The sequence below is a fragment of the Mesocricetus auratus genome, unplaced genomic scaffold, assembly GCF_017639785.1.
Source record: "Mesocricetus auratus isolate SY011 unplaced genomic scaffold, BCM_Maur_2.0 Super-Scaffold_100006, whole genome shotgun sequence".
Taxonomy (NCBI): Eukaryota; Metazoa; Chordata; class Mammalia; order Rodentia; family Cricetidae; genus Mesocricetus; species Mesocricetus auratus.
Window position 1 is genome coordinate 87,468,881 of NW_024429190.1, and position 17,115 is coordinate 87,485,995.

General features: G+C 44.2%; 1 protein-coding gene across 8 annotated transcripts in view; it reads left to right on the forward strand.

Moving 5' to 3' along the window:
* The window catches only part of Thrb (thyroid hormone receptor beta), a 355,538-nt gene that overhangs the window by 243,656 nt on the left and 94,767 nt on the right, over positions 1-17,115 (forward strand). For all 8 annotated transcript variants that reach the window (XM_040747636.1, XM_040747637.1, XM_013121179.3 and 5 more), the window contains one exon: positions 929-992. In XM_040747636.1, coding sequence (XP_040603570.1) covers positions 971-992 — 22 coding nt within the window. In that variant the 5' untranslated portion in view covers positions 929-970. The remainder of the gene's footprint in view (positions 1-928; positions 993-17,115) is intronic.

Consider the following 17,115-nt stretch of genomic DNA (forward strand, 5'->3'; position numbering starts at 1 on the left):
GCCTGTCCATAGTCTGGCAGGTCTCTTACAAACAAACCAAAGAACAGTGGAAAAAGGTACCCTTAAAAAATGGTTTTAGCCGGTTGTGGTGGCACATGCCGATAGGATTTGCTGAAGGAGGCAGAGGCAGGAGGATCACGAGTTCGAGGCCAGCCTGGGCTACACATTGCTGGGCGGTGGTGGTGCATGCCTTTAATCCCAGCATTCGGGAGGCAGAGGCAGGCGGATCTCTGTGAGTTCGAGGCTGGGCTGGACCGATAGCCTCCAAAACAATACAAAGAAACCCTGCCTCATAAAAACAAACAACAACAAAAAAAAGGTTTTAAAAGCCTAATTTTAGAATGAAGCCAGAGATGAAAATAAAGGCTTTGCCACCTTGTGTGTGTGTCTTATAACCCTTTCTGCATCTAACCCCCCAGTTCCAAGTTTGAGTGAGCAATCTTGTCCCACGTTTGTTAGTGAATACAATACTGTTTAGAAAAATAACAACAGCGTAAGTCAGATGGGGCGGAAAGGATGTAAAAGCCAGAGGATGGGGAGGAGTGTGATGACCTGTTGGCTTCTGAACTCATGTACTCACTGCAGGGTCGGTTACCCATACACAATCAAGTTCGCAAGACCAGTCAGTGCGCCAACAGGCAGCACTAGGTGACTTATTGGATTTCAAAAAAATAAAAAGAGAAAACATGAAGATGGAAGGGGTGTATGATTGGGGTATGTGGGAAAATTGTCAAGAACAAATAAAATATATTTAATAAATAAGTTAAATCCTAGAACTGAGGAGACAGAGGCAGCAGAATCTCTGTGAGTTTGAAGCCAGCCTTGTCCACACAGCAAGTTCCAGGCCTGCTGGTGCTACATAGTAAGACCCTTTCTCAATAAAAAGTCAAGTGCCAATTGTAACATGTATTTTTTTTTCTGTTTGTAGGAAATGCCAGTGCAGAAGAGAACCCAGCATGACTACTGACCTATGACTCCTAACAGTATGACAGGTACCCAGGCATCCATCCTTTCTTGATTCTCATTGTGTGTCTTCTGTGTGTCACCTAAAGTAAAGTACAGGGTCCTAAAGCCAGACCTGAGAATCTTAGCAGCAATTATTTCTAAGCCATTAGGTATTATGACTTCCTCTGAAAATGCTTTCCTCTTCTTCAGAAATGATGTCATTCTCAGGAGGGCGGCTGAGGAGAAGTGATACTCTCAGTGGAAGGCTGGCATTTGGTCCTCCTAGGATCACTACTGTGCACTGGGGGCATTATTTGTCAAAGTCTTTCAGATTCATATAACAAATGGTTCTGCAACCTTAGTGACCATATGCCAATGTATCTTCCCCAACGTGGGCTGCCTATCCCAGCAGCAGTGACTCACAATGGAATGTGATGAGATCACATATGGCAGAAGTGAGTTAATGAAACACTTAGCAGGTCAGAGAAAGCCACAACAAACATCAGAGTGACCGTAGGCCACCATCACGTGAGTTGCCTGTGCACAGGAAGGTGGTTGGGGGTGGAGCAAACACCACCAAAGGCTGAAAAGGCCAGGGATAAGCTGACCCAGAGTACACTGGTTTCCTCCGAAGCAAACCACCCTCAATTATATGACCCCTGGAAAGAAGGTACATCTTGAGATTTTGACTTTGTAAGAGATGTTGGGAAACTAGATGTCTTTTAAATGAGAAAGTCAAATTTTAAATATCAACAGTTAACTTAGAAACTATCAAAGATGCATGGACCAAAATGTGTCTTCTGACTGCAATCAACACATGAAATCTCGGAGTATGACACCATCTCTCCACCTTCCAGCGTAATACCAAGCCTGGCTGGCCTCTTAGTTGCCATGGCAGAAGGGAGGAAGCCCATACTCTCCTGCACATCATGAAATAGCCCAGCTTTCACAGATATTTGTTCATGCTACTACCCCACCTTAGGATGAACCAAATGACAGGCAACTCCTTTGAGAACCCATTCTGTAATACGCCTGAGAACCCAAGGAAACTGGAAATTAGAAAACTCCCACTAATCAAAGACATCTCTGCCGGGTGGTGGTGGAGCACGCCTTTAATCCCAGCACTCGGGGGGCAGAGGCAGGCGGATCTCTGTGAGTTCGAGGCAGGGCTGGACCGACAGCCTCCAAAACAATACAGAGAAACCCTGTCTCGTAAAAACCAAAAAAAAAAAAAGAAAAAAATAAAGAAAAACATCACAACTGGCTTCCTACCCACCAAGGCTTGAACTCTTGATGTGGCTAGATAGAGTACGTAAGCAAACCAGAATGGCTTGCACCTGTAAGAAACAAGGACCTCAGAATTGCATGGCCTCTCTCCATCTCACTTCACTTCAGAAAACGCCACTCCTATTTCTGTCCCACTGCCAGCATGATCATATTCTACTTCACTCAAGTGTCACCCACTTCTGTGTAGAAAACCTGCTCATAGAGTGGGAAATCAGTGTGGCTCCAACTCAGCCACAGCCCCAATGTTCCTGAGGGTCTGAAAGGCAGCCCCAGCCAGTTAGAGTGACACTCACAACCCTTGTACCTACATATACGTGAAAGCACACAGATAGCAAATTGCAGGTCATGACACTGCAAACAGAGAAACGGTTCCTATCAGAGAGTGATAGAACGATCTCAATACATGATGGTGGCCCTTTACTCCATGATGATTTGCCCATGAAAACCCTTCCCAAGGTAGGGACCTCAGAGAACATACACTCGTGAGACATGGGAATGGCGATACTTAATGTGGATATGGATAAGATGACCTAAGACAGAGATTAGCACTATTGATTGATTGGTGATTGATTGATTGACCTACTGATTGCTTACAGACTCATCTGACTCCTCTGGTTATAGAAGGCAGTGAGTAGATATTTCGCTTCCATAGTCCACTCCGTATCTTTGTCACCGCCCTATCCTGCCTCTACAGCATGAAGAGCCTCAGACTGTACATTACCAAGTATGCTCGATGGTTTTGAAGTGAAAGTCAATCAAAAAAGCAGGCAGAAGGACAGCTTTGGCCATGGTTGTTTTTATTGGTGCTTTCTTTAGAGTCCCCTGAGGTCTGGAGGATTTCTCTAGCTCCAGCTCACCCCAGTATTGAGTAGATGCCCGAAGTTGAGTGCCTGAGCTAGAAACCGGGGCTGCTACTAGGCAGTGAGAGCCCAAGCCAGGTTCTCACATCCTGCATGCTGAGCTGCCTCCTAGCGGGAAAGATTGCTCTCACTTCCACAATGTGTTTTCTAGACACTCAGGCAGCTGTATTTGCAAGAGAGCCTACTCCATAGATTGGCTGTGTGTGGGTGCATGGTCTCAAATAAGAAAATCAGTGCATTAGAGGCTTTTATTGGTGTGTGAAATGAAGCAGTTCATTTTTCCTCTCCAGCTATATCGCTATTTTAACCTAAAGGGAGGCCATGGTAAAGATGAAAGCCACTGGGGACAAATGCTTGCTCCAGGTGCATCATCTAGAAGACAAGTATGCATTCTTTCTCTTCAGAAAACATAATGGGTGCCATTACCATTGAGTATTGCAGACATCAGTTAACCCTTATGAGGAAACAGCCAGCTTGGAAGGAGTAGAGTTAGGAACCCTGAACCGGCTTTCCTAATAGCAAGCCAGCATTTCACACATGTATTGCGTGTAGAGGCTCTTTCATCTACAAAACTTTCGGGTGTTTGCATTTTGGATGCACTTGAGTGGAAACATCTTGTTTTCTATGGTTACCATCAGCTGTTGGGTCTGGGTCTTGCCAAAACCTCATCTCCTTGCCTTTTCTAATTTGCAGTCAGGCCTATCTGACACCAGTCACCAAGCAATGCTGAGTCTTAAAGAGGAAGGTGAGGAAGTGTCTTCCCAAGATGTTTCATTGGATGGGCATTAAGCTCTAGTTCCAGATAATCCAGGAGAATGCTTCAGACATTCATGACACCGTAATGAGCTCTATTTTGAGCAAAGCTGTGATTCACAGCACAGGGGGATCAGTTAGAAGATGTGAATACTTAACATTCCTAACAGCAAAGTGAAAGGCTTTTGGCAAAGAAACCAAGAACTCAGACTCCTTTGACTGTTCCTGAAGCCAAAGCAGCAGAGATTTGTAGCATTTGCATGGAGCCTTATGAGATAGGATAAGCATTTAGAACAGCTCCTAAGCCCTGTGATGTAGAGCCACACTAACTACTACAGTTAGCACAGTTCCTGGACCCCGGGGTGTAGAGTCACGCTAACTGCTACAGTTAGCATGTTATTCCTATGCTCCGTGACATAAAGTCCTGGTTTCTTTATTTCACCAGCACTTCTTTTTTGGTTGCTTGTTCCTTCCACCTCATTAGCATCTTTTGGCTTCTGTTTGTCTGTTTACCCTTTGCATCATTATGACCGAATGTCATAGTACAGGGATGTTGCAGTGATGCCCTGAGCTTACATCAGTGACCTTAGTGTTGTCCCCTGTTTGTTAAGAATGAGAGAAATTTATTTACATTTGAAAATCACTCCTGGCAGTAAGCATTTTTTACATATTTCTTAGTTATTCAAATAAAGCTTTCTGTTCATATTTATTTTCCTGCTATGATCCTTGTCTTTTCTTATTATTTGTATAACTAATTTATATACCAAGGACATTACTAAGGCAATCACTCAATCTCTCCAGATGTTGTCTTAGTTTTGTTCTCTGTTGCTGTGATTAACATATCCTGACAGAACTATTCAGGGGAGGGCAGATTTGTACTAGTTCACATTTCCTGGTTAGAGTCCATCCCAGCTGGGACATCACTGTGACTGCGCTTGAGCAGGTTCTCAGACCATGTCCATCATCAGGATCAGAGGGCAGGAATGCATGCAGGAGTCACCAGCCAGCTCCCTCCCCCCCCTTTCATTCAGTCGCAGGGCCCAGGCCATGATCACGGAACTACCCACACGCAGCCTGGGTCTTCCCATCTCTGTAATCCAAGTAAGAAAACCCCTCATCAGCATGCCCACCGACCAACCCATTCTACAGGACTCATCCGAGAGACTCCCTTCCCTGGGTGACTCTGTATTGTGTCACGTTGACAATGAGAACCAGCACTAGGGAAGACTGTTTCTCCTGCTCTCAGCACTCTTTAGTTGCCTCTAGTTCTGTGTGTAGGGTTGAAGTCTGCTGGGCCCCCACCACCATTATATGGCATCAGCATGTCTATTGTTGTCCTTGTTGAGCTCTTGTTTGGGTTTTCGTGTTCGTGCTGATGAGCCTTGACAAGGTAGCTTCTGATATTCCTAGGAGACATTTTCACAGCAAAGACCCTGCACCTCTGGCTTTTACAATGTTCCCTACAATCTTTTTGCCCCCTTCTTCCACAATGATCCCTGAGCCTTAGGTGTGGGCATTGTATTGTAGACGAATCCATTGGAACTGGGATCTACAACTCTGCATTTCGATTGGTTGTGGTTTTTGTATAACAGGTTCGGTCTCCTTGATCAGCGGTGAGAACTGCACTTACTGTGGGGATAAGGACAAATATTTAGGATGTAGTTAGGGATTATGCTGGTTTAGTAAAATGATGGTTGTAGGTTCTCCTCCAAGATCCATGACTTCACTAGTTTTGACTAGTTGGCTGGGTTCCCAGTACCAAACATGGTTTCCCTCTTGTTGGGCAGGTTTTACATCCAATTATAGAGGACACACCAATTGGTTATCCAATATCAATGGGCAGCCCTAAAATCATAAATAAATTAACACTACATAGATTAGGCATGTTGTACTTAGGTATTTATATATGATACATATATGTATCTAACAGCAGTTTACGGAAGTCATGAATTTGAAAAAGAACAAGGAGTGATATATGGGAGTGTTTGGAGGACAGAAAGGGAAAGGAGAAATTATATTATTATCTCAAAAACTGAAAGAAATCATTTTAAAATAAAGCAAACCAACACGGTTGTGTTTCTTATGAAATAAAATGTGAGACTCCTTGATTCCGAATTCTCCTTACACTGGCAAGAATGCGCTATTTATTTTCAACACTGAAGATTCAGAGTCACATTTCTGTAAAGGAAGGCTCACATCTACTGGTGATTGTCTATCCTGGGCTTTTTGTTAGTTGCTGCATAGTGGTCATTCAGATAATCTCTCAGGATCTTAGCAACTGCTGCTCTGCACCCGGCACGAACACTCTTCCTGGTGAAGGTTCTTGACCCCAAAATAAGGGCACTCCTCAAATATACCTAACGTGTGCAGGGTATAGCTTGCTAGCATCTTGTTTTCCTGCCGCTGATAAACCCTTCAGCAGGATTTTTAGCTGTGGTTGCCCAGTTATCTGTCACGCCAGGGTGTTGTCTCAATGCTCAAGCTAGGAATATCTGATGGGCAAGCATTTGTAGGAAGGACATGCAGAATATGATTTCTAGTACTATCTGATGGGCAAGCTTTTGTTGGAAGGATATGCAGAATATGATTTCTAGTGATTTGCCTCGGCGTTGATTTTACACCTCTCTAATTATGCCCTTAGGGTCCCATCTACCAAATAGAAGCAAGACTGCCTTGGAGGGCTGAGGGCCTCTTTGGAACATCTTTATAAATCACATTGTAGCCACATTAGTGAAGGAACTAGATGCCCTCAGCAATGCAGCACCATTTAATCACACACACATCCCAACTCTAAGGGTTTGGGGTAGTTAATCCATTTATTTGGGGAGAGGCAATGGAAAAATTTTATCACAGCTTTTCAAAATTGCTTATTGATAATGAATTTAACTAAACACATGTTTATTGGCCAAGAAAAAATCCTTTTCTTTGTTTGGCTTTACTTTTGATACAAGGTCTTACTGTTTAGCTCTGGCTAGGCCAGTACTTGCGTGGCACCAATCCTCTTCCCTCAGCCTGCAGTGTTGGGATTGCAGTCATGAGCACTATACCCCACTTCATTTTCAGTGATAATTGCTTGTTTATTTAGCTTACCTGCTTAATTTCTCTGCTGTGTCTTTTCTTATGAGTTAAATGTTAACGAAATAATTCACGGTCTCTCAAAACTGTTACAAAATACTTTTCTAATTTAGTATAGTATCTTCTTTTTTGTTAGGCTATTTGACCTTTTAACATTTTTCGTCTGTATTTTTTCTTTTTTTATATTTTTAAATTTAAATTTAAATTAGAAACAAGGTTGCTTCACATGTCAATTCCAGGTCCCTCTCCCTTCCACCCCCTTCTCCCATGCACTCCCACCAACACCTCCAATATCCCCTTATTTCCCCAGGGAGGGTGAGGCCCTCCATGGGGGTGTCCATAGTCTGTCATTTCATCCAGAGCAGGGCCTAGACCCTCCCCCAAGAGTTCAGGGTGAGAGTGCATCTCACATTGTTGGATGGGTGCCCAACACCCATTTATATACCCAGAATAAATACTGATCTACTACCCAAGGCTCAATAGATTACCTAGGCCTCCTCGCTGACACCCCCATTCAGGGGTTCTTGATCAGTCCCATGCTGGATTCCCAGGCATCAGTCTGTATTTAAAAGAAAAACATGTATTGTGGTTGTTGTCTAGTAGTAGTAGTAGTGTGAGTGCATGTACCATGAAGGCCAGAAACGAGTATTGGGTTCCATAGACCTTGAGTCCCAATGCTACCTGATGTGGGTGCTGGGATCTGAACTCAGATTTTGCAGCAAAGAACAGCAACCCTCTTAGCTGCTGAGATGTCTCTCCAGCCCGTTTTTCTCCTCGTGCTTTATCTGAGTTGCCAGATTTGTACAAAGAATCTCCACCTATTCTTCACCCAGAGGGTTCACGTGTTAACATTCCATCAACTGTGCTGCATTCTCCCTTGCTCTTTCTAGATCCATCTAATCTTTACTTTGAACAACTGTCACGTTAGTTCTATACACAGTGCTATGGCACTTGGAGAGTTTGCAGATGATGAACTCTGTGGGATACCCTGGCTTATGTCTTGTGATGCTCATGTATCCTGGAGAATAGGCAAGACCCAGGCTGAAGGGCTCTCGAGCATAAGTGTGAGCACTTCTATTTAAAGATGCTCCTTTTCATTAGAGTTGGGAGATGCCTCAAGCCTCACTGAAGATTTCTGCAGCTACATCTCATATTACCCATTGAACAAGGGAAAAGAAGTGTACGCGGAAGGAGGGTGTTCATCTGCCCCTTCTCCCTCAGTCATCACAGCTTAAGCCCCAGTTTTTGGATGGGTCATCTTTGCAGAAGGAGCAAGGGAATCCAGCAATATGGAGTTCCAGGAGATCCCCTGCGAGCCCTCCCACTTCGCTTCCAAGAAAAGGGCTTTGAAGACTGGCTTAGCCACCTGCCTGCACAGCTACTCCACAAGGCATCTGAGCTTTATGTCACTTTCTCGGAATTGCTATCTCCCCTATGGTAACCAAAAGTAAAGCCCTTGGATTGTATAGAGCTGTCTACACATATTATAAATGTTGCCATGGTTAGGGTTTGAGAAAGCAAAATGCCAATTCTCCAAAGCATTGGGCTCTGTGGTCTGGGCCAATCACACATTTTGCTTTTCTTTCATAGGCTTGTAACCACATGATCAGACACAGGTTTTCAGCTTCCTCCTTGGCAGGGTATCATTTTGAAAAGAAATTTCAGAACTCACTGAGGAGGGTGGACAGATAGCTGAGCAGTTAAGAGTGCTTGCTGCTCTTCCAGACGCCATGAGTTCGGTTCCTACCACCCATGTGTGGCATCTCACAACCCCCTGTAACCCCAGCTCCAGGGGATCAAATGTCCTTTTCTGGCCTCTGGGGGCACTTGCACACAGGTGGCATACAGTCACATAGACACACACATACACATGAATCAAATAATAAAAACAAACCTGTTAGTGGTATGCGAGCTAGAGGGATAACAGCAGCTGTCACTAAAATGCCTGAAAGGCAGGAGGGGCCACTAGGCATGGCTCATGAAAGCCTAGGAAGGAAGGAAGGAAGGAAGGAAGGAAGGAAGGAAGGAAGGAAGGAAGGAAGGAAGGAAGGAAGGAAGGAAGGAAGGAAGGGATCTTATGTGAGATTTGCTATACAGCTGCAACATCAGCCTTTCTTCAAAATAGAAAAAAAAAAGCTTCATTTCACTCGGTAAATGCAAGGACTGTGGTCTTTGGTCTTTGCCAGAATCTTCTAGCAAGGACCTGGCCTCTGTGCTCTCATTGCCTGCCTTTCCCTTCCCTCCTCTTCTTAGCTTCCTGAATTTCTGCAGAACCTATAAGAGGGTTAGGGATTTCTGAGAGAACCCAGGTATGAAATCTCACCACTTCCAATTAGACCAATAAAAACCTTTCAAAACCCCAAGCCTATGATATATATATATATCTCACCCTTAATACCTCCTAAACTCTTCCCTACTCTATGCTTTCAGTATTTGGCTTTTTCCCACCTCCACCCCAGCTCATTGTCTCTCCGCCCACTCCGCCTCCCCCATCACCCCTGTTGCATCATCACAACGCCCACAGATATCATTCCATCATCCCCACTATCACCATCCTGAAAAAGCCATCTCAATTCAGCTCTGCTGTAACCAGTGATTATCTAGTGCCCCTCCACCTGACTTCCGCTAGCAGGCACAAATAGCACCATAACACAACCGGGTTCTGTAAAGATAGGATTTGTCTTCCCCTCTGCTCTCTCAGATACTACCAAAGTCCACAACGGTGACACATGCATAGATTAAGCTCCTTCAAAAGAATGAAAATCTTCCCCAATGCGAATTTTACGCATAACAACTTTACCATTTTCTTTGGATTGCAGTGAAACAAGAGCTGTTTTTTCTATGTCACTACAACCTGCCACCAGCCCCAGCTGGCAGTGCCAGGCACCTGTTTATCAACTTTCACTTTTCTTTCAAGGCTTAGCTCTGATGACATTATCACTCTGGAGCCTGGCTCTGCTGCAGAAAGGAGGCCACTGTGGAGCTTCGGTTCCCAAGCATGCAGCACACAAACACAGATGTGTCCCTGTCCTGATACTGGAGCTGACCTGAGACTGTTTTCTCCAGGTCTCTCAGTTTCTGTGGTTGGCCAACTAGGGCAGGAGTGATGGAGTGATGTTCCCAATGTTACTTCAGTGGACTGTTGTGTTTTTGAGCTATCCATTTCCAATCTTTGGAAAACTAGGTTAAACAAGTCTAATAAATGATGATATTTCACATTTCCTTTCCATTTTTTTTGCCACTAATTGAAGGCCTTACTCTTCACCATGAAGATGTACACTGAACCCTCTGAAGTGGGTTACAACCTTCCTTCCTTCAGCTTCTGTAGAGGGCCTGCCTGGCTTTGCTATTTGAACTTCTCAAACCCTGCTACACATTTTGAAAGCTTTGTAAATCCTAAGAATTGACCTTGTAAATGCTAAGCAGCACTCTATGACTGAACTAGGTCCCTATTCCAAGAGCTCTGAGAACTCTGACAGACATGCCATCCCAGACATACAAATCGGAGCTTCTACACTGAATCTGAGACTCAACATTGTCTTAAAACTCTTCAGATAGTGAACAAGGGTGAGATCTTAGACCCTAGACTGATGGCTGAGAGGCCAACATGGGACTGATCCAGACCCCCTGAATGTGGGTGTCAGTGAGGAGGCCTAGGCAATCTATGGGGCTTTGGGTAGTAGATCAGTATTCGTCCCTGGCATATCAATGGTCTTTGGGTGCACATCCCACAATGTGGGATGCTCTCTCAATCTGGACACTTGGGGGGAGGGCATAGGCCCTCCCCAGAATGAAATGACAGACTCTAGAGATCCCCCACGGAGGGCCTTACCCTCCCTGGGGAATGGAGTGGGGATTGGGTGGGGGCTGGGGGGAATGGGCGGGGAGGGGAGATGAAGGGAGCTGGGACTGACATGGGAAGCAAGTTTGTTTCTAATTTAAATATATAATAAAACAGTGTTTAAAAAAGACTCTTCAGGCATGGTAGCTTTCAACTCTTGCCTGTTACAATCACTGAAAAGTAATACAAGATGACTAGAACCTGTCCCACTCCTAAACATTCCGGCCTGGTGTGGAGGGTAGAATTTCCACGTCTCTCTTTGGATTCTGATTCCTTAATGTTTACCTGCACCCAGTACCCAGAGGCGGGGTGTGTTCTTACTCATGGTAAGGAGTTTCACATTCACTGGGAAATTTGACTTAAAGAGGTATTGGGGGGGCAGCATCTCTGTATCTAGTGACAAGTGGCAGGACCCCAGTAGGCCTAAGTAAATCTCCAGATGACTCGGATACAGAAGTTTGAGAACCATTGATACAGGTCTTGTGTGAGAGAGAGTGTGTATATATGTGGACATTTGTGTCCCCGACATTCTATATGTGTGTTTGTGTGGGTGTCCATGTGTGTGCACATGCATGTAGAAGTCAGAAGTTGGCAAACATATATTACAGTATCTGGCTTTTAACATGGACTTCAGGCCCAGAGCAACATCAGTGAGAGGGCCAAATCCCAGCCCAGAGGCAGCATCTGAGGAAGGCAACATGGATACAGGTGATTAGAACTTGGGTCCTCGTGTTCATGTGGCAGGCAATTTTGCAACTGAGCCATCTTGATATAGAGAGGTTTTGCCACTACCACCACCAGACGAAGTTTGAAAAATCTTGCTTAGGTATCTGAATATTTACCAAAAACCCTCTAAATTGTCACTCTTTATCCCTATCCCAGCCATCAGTGGCAAAATCAAGTATATGTAGGGAGTATTTGTGGCTCTCATCCCTGACTGACAGGAGCATGAACCCTCCCAGCGCACATCATTATCATCTCTTACCTAAATGGTCATCTAGTAATGGCATCTTCAGTTCAAATGCTCCAAAGTCCTTTGAGAATGTTTGACCATGGCAGCCTTTGCTGTGGAAGGAACAGTAAACTCAGAAGGAAGCTTGGCCTGTCTTATAGAACTTTTGTGATTTGGTAACAGGTCAGGCTGCTCCTCCATGATGCTAATGGATTCCCTCCAGTCACATGGTCCTTTACATTATAGGCAGAGGTTGGTTTATTTTTAATTTTTTTTAAACTAAGTAACTTCTGTTTTAAGGCTTCAGGGGAACAGCTTCCAGGAGCAAAGTACACATAGAGCTTTTGTTCTTGGCTTGGACAGTACATTTAATCCATTTGAGTAGCTTTTAAGAACTCCCAATGCTGAAGTCACTGAGCTTACCTGCAGGCCCCCGGTAGGGTGGTGAGACACATATGAAGCTCTTCACCAGGTCTGTCACGTGGCAGGGGCAGGATGCAGGGCAGCCATTCTGAAGTGCCCAGTCCACGGCAGGCACTCATGCAAAGTCCATCATCAGCCCTGTTCTACGGTTCCATAAACAGATGTGGAAAGTACTTGTTCTTTTTTAAGAAGCTTGTCTGGCAGGGAGCTTAAATGTTGATAGCCCATCCCTATAATTCAAATTTAGCCCCTGGTCAAGATGTCCTGCAAGAATTTTCTGCACAGGTCAAAGCTTTTTTCTGAAAATTGAAAGATATCCAAAAGTGCCTTAGTCAATCTTCATGCTTTTTTGAGACTGTAAATGAACAGGATGGAAGCAAGTGGACCCGCCAAAAGGAAATCTGATGCAATGTCTTCCTTGCTTCAGCAATTTCTAATGCAACTGCTATTTCTATCCCTGGTGATTCACGTTTTAATGGCATCAATTCCTAATGCAAGTCAGATCACAGGACCCACCTCAGAGTTGTTCTGGATACTCAGTACCCCCAAGGATGCAAAACTTAGCAAAACACAATTATATGTTCGTTCATAGCCTCATGCAGAAAGTGACAAGAAGAGGCCACGGGGAGCTACACATCTCCTCTCTGCAGGCAATAATTAGGAAGTTTTTTAAAGTCACTAATTTCTATTTGATTTCATTTGCGCAATATCAGATTGTGGTTCCTGATAGTTTTCTGCCAACATGTTCTCGTTATTTCCTCATACCCTTCACACTCTCCTAGACTCTGCTTCTAAACATTTTATCTAAAAGCAGCATTTGCTAACAGAATTTATTGACTTACTTTTAGTAAGAAAAGTGTTAATCTTACTTTTTGTCATTCATGATGAAGTGACCAATGTCCCTCACAGGACAGAGGTGAAGATTGTCCCACCCTTTATTAAGGCTCAGGGGACATAGGACTCTTCATGGACATGGCCAGACCATCTCAAAGCCTTAAATCAGTCCCCTGGAGCTTTATCAAACTTTACATTTTCTCAATGTTTCTGCTAATAGAGCTTTTAGAGATCTCAATTAAACCCTATTTGAATAATGAAATTTTGAATATTCTTAAGCCCCAAATTTCTCAACTCAAAGTGGGAATTAGCATCCTATACTCTTTATCTAAATAGAATAGAAATAAAGTTAATCAGGATACCAGTTACTGCCACATTGCCTTTAGGCAAGTCTTTCAGTATTATTATAAAATCAAGATCCGTCTATATACATGAATATAAACAAGCCTCATACTCAGTAAAGTATAATGAAAACATTCATGAGGACCTCAACTATTTGATGCCATGCCCAAAGGTAGATCCAGAAATAATTGGCAGAGGCTGGAGAAATGCCTCAGGGATTAAGAACACTTACTACTCTTACAAAGAATCAATGTTGAGTTCCCAGTATCCACACCTGACTGTAATTCCAGTTCCTGGGGAAATGCAGTCACACAGTGTGCAAAAACTCATACACACACACACACACACACACACACACACGCAAAAATAATAAAAAGAAATCATTGACTTAAATTATAACATCACCAAATTCCTTGAGTTTTTTAAACAAAAAATTCTAATTCAACTTAACACTGGCATCTAATACACTATACAGCATATAAACATAGCTGAGGATAGTCCTTACCTCTTGGGAACCCATGGGCAAGAGATCACAGTTTCTGAGCACACTGGGGACGAAGGAAACCTAGAGGCTTCCTTTGTGGTCCGCACTCCTAGATGACAAGTGGGAAATCTTAGACTCTAAACATGAGTATGCTGTTGCCACATAGAGCTGTTGCTGAGTGTGAGCCTTCAAGTCTCCTGCCTGAAGTTTCTGTTGGCTCCAGCTAGATTTCAGAAACACTTAGCAACACCGTAGATGGCTTTCTGGAGTCTATCGGCCTCTGTAAATAAGATAATGTTTTATACTATATTATGGAAGCCTCCCTTTCCAAAATCTCAGTGACTTCATACAGCAGAATTATATTCCTAATCACAAGTGTCACATATATTTAGTTGGCAGGTGACACTTGTGTCATTCGGAGGCATTCTTATAGCCTTCTTTCAGCCCCATCTAGTTCTCAACTTCAAATTTTTCTTTAAAAGAAGAGTGAAAGAAAATGAAGAAAACATATCAGGCCCATTAATCTTATTCATTCAATTGACTGAAACTTTGTCTCACTGCAAGGGAGGCTGGGAAATACAGTCTAGCTTTGCACAAAGTAGCACAAACTTTGATTATGAGTCTGCATCTTAGGTGGCCATACAAAGCACAGCATATGGCAGAGGTGCCAAAGGCCTTTGTCTTTCTTAATAATGAAGGAATCATTTCATAAAATAAATAAATAAATAAAAGCAGTCCCAGTTGCCTGACCCTTCCCCAGGCAGAATCAGCAACTCTAGACAGGACAAGTGTGTCTGTTGTGACCGCTCTTATGAAGGACTAGAACTGCATCTGGATTTGGGGGCACACCTGTGTCTCTATTACCAGCCTTGTGGTTGAGCACACTACTTGAATTCTTGGCCTCCACTCTCTGACTGGAGGGAAAGGCAGAATGTGTCTTAGACTTCTGTTGGAAACCTACTTCAGTCACCCATAAGCATGTAACAAGCACCTCTCCCATGAAATTCCCTATGGAAAAGTACAAGGTAAGACCAAAGGCAAGGAGGCAGACCAGAACTAGAGGGAGGACAGTGCTTGTCACCAAGGGCTCACAATGAATGCTAGTGCAGCCTATGAGTCCCAGGTCCCTCCCCCACAGCCTTCCCTACAGCCTTCCCTAAGCCTCTCTTCCTAGATAGCCCTAGAAATTCCCGATAGAATAAGCTGTTGTTACCAATGTACCCCTTAGATAGAGAGGCCAGGTAGAAAATGTTTCAAGTGTTCCTGTTGTTTGAGATTGGGTTGACAAGGCAGGAATGTTTATTATGCCTGCCCATGAAGGATTTAAATTGCAGACTTAAAACATAGTGATCCCAACTACAAACAAATATGCCTTCAGTCCTTCAGAAACATCAAAGTAGAGAGTCCTCCTGCAGGCTGGTGGTCTATCTGGCTCCTCTCTTCCTGACAAACAAGTATGAAGGTTTTCAGAAATGCTTCCTGGCTTCTTAGAAGACAGCAGCCAGGCTGTACCTGCCCTCCTGCTGCCAGTGAGGCAGGAAGGGCATGCAAGATTAACAGCCCAGCTGCCTCCAGCCTGAATGATCTGGAGGCCCTCTCCTGGGCCCTACCTGGGACAACTGTCACACCAGGCCTCCTTGTCTCTCACCCTTAACTTTCCTGTTTCCTGTATTTCCCAATAGGGTAGAAGACTTTTATGTTTGTTTTGTTGGAATGATAGTCTGCCCATTTCACTCTTGTTTTAGACTTTCCAGGGTTTTTTTTGTCTTTTATTTTTATGTTAAACACAGAATAGCATGGAGGGTGAGGAAGCGGATGACAAGGACACCATGTCTTTACCCAGGAAAGGTATATACCACCCTACATTAGTCATTTTTATATGCCCCATAACTCTTGCTGACCCCTAAAGCAACAGAGGGGCCAAGGACACAAGCCTGAGGTCAGGTCCAGCTTTGACCATGGGTGAGCTGCTTACCCTTTCTCACTACTTAGCTTCTTCCTGTACGAACCGTAGATAAATAAGATATGCCTCAGTATTAATGGGATAAACAAATGGAGTGCTGTACTCAGTTAGCACCGTGGCTGGAAAGCAGGGGGCACCAGTGGCCAATGGTACACACTTTTATCATGACCTACTATGTCCCCCTGTACAGGCCAAGGGAACTGATCCACCAAGACAGAGTAAGGAAGCATGCAGCTCTCAATTGACACACAGAGAGCACACTTGATGCTCCCGCTGTGACCATCCGCTTCTTAACAACCCACTCCATAGTCCAAGAAGTAAAGGATCCCTGCAGCTCAGACATGGGTATCCTTCACAGGCCTGATCTTCAAGGCTTGTCCATGAATTTTGAAAACACTGTGTGATATCTGAGCCCAAAACACACTGAATGCCTGTGACTAAAGTCTCTGGGAGCTTCTGCTGCTGGTACCACCTTACATCTGATCCCAAAGTGCCTTCTCTTCCACGCCAGGATTTTCTGCAGAGCCTTCTCTGTGTGGTTCTTACCCAGCCCTTTCTAGCAGAATTTAGGAACTTCTGGCAGGCTGGGTTTGGCTGACCTGTCTTCAAGCAGGACAGCTTGCCTCTGGTGGGTTCACTCTTTTCCAAGCATACAGGGTCAAGCATGTTCTGTTAGCAGACATCTTGGTTAAAGCCCAGATTTTCAAGACTAAGGGTTTTTTTTTTTTGGTTCCTGGTCCTATCAAGGCACAAGTCTTCTCAAGAGTGTTTCATGTGCCATAAATAAAGGCCAAGAGGACAAAACATAGCTTGGCGAGAGGATGGGCCCTGGTCAGGACAGCCTGGCTCCCCCCATTGCTATTTAGTTTCTCTCCTCCTACCACTCTTCTGCCTCCTGCTCCTCCCCATTCTGACGCTCTTCTTCCTCTTCCTGTTCTTGCTCTTCCTGATGCTCTTCTTCCTCTTCCTGTTCTTCCTCCTCCTCTTCCTGATGCTCCTCTTCCTCTTCCTGTTCTTGCTCCTCCTCTTCCTGATGCTCCTCCTATTTCTTCCTGATTCTTCTCTTACTGTTCTTCCCTCTTCTGTTCCTTCTTTTTCCCTTCCTGCCCACTCTTTGCGGCTTATACATCTTCTCCTCCTGCCTTCCACCCATAATGTTCATGGAGTACATGGGACTTCCTGAACATTCTCAGCTTGTAAGACCTCTTCATTCTAGACAGCTGAGAAAGAGCTCCCATCTTCTCAAACCCTCCAAGTCCACATCAGCAATGAAAGGAAATGAAAATGGAGTTTGCTAAGGGCACTGGAAGAGTCCTGTACTCATTCTTCAGTTCCTGGAAAGTAATGGAGTCAAAC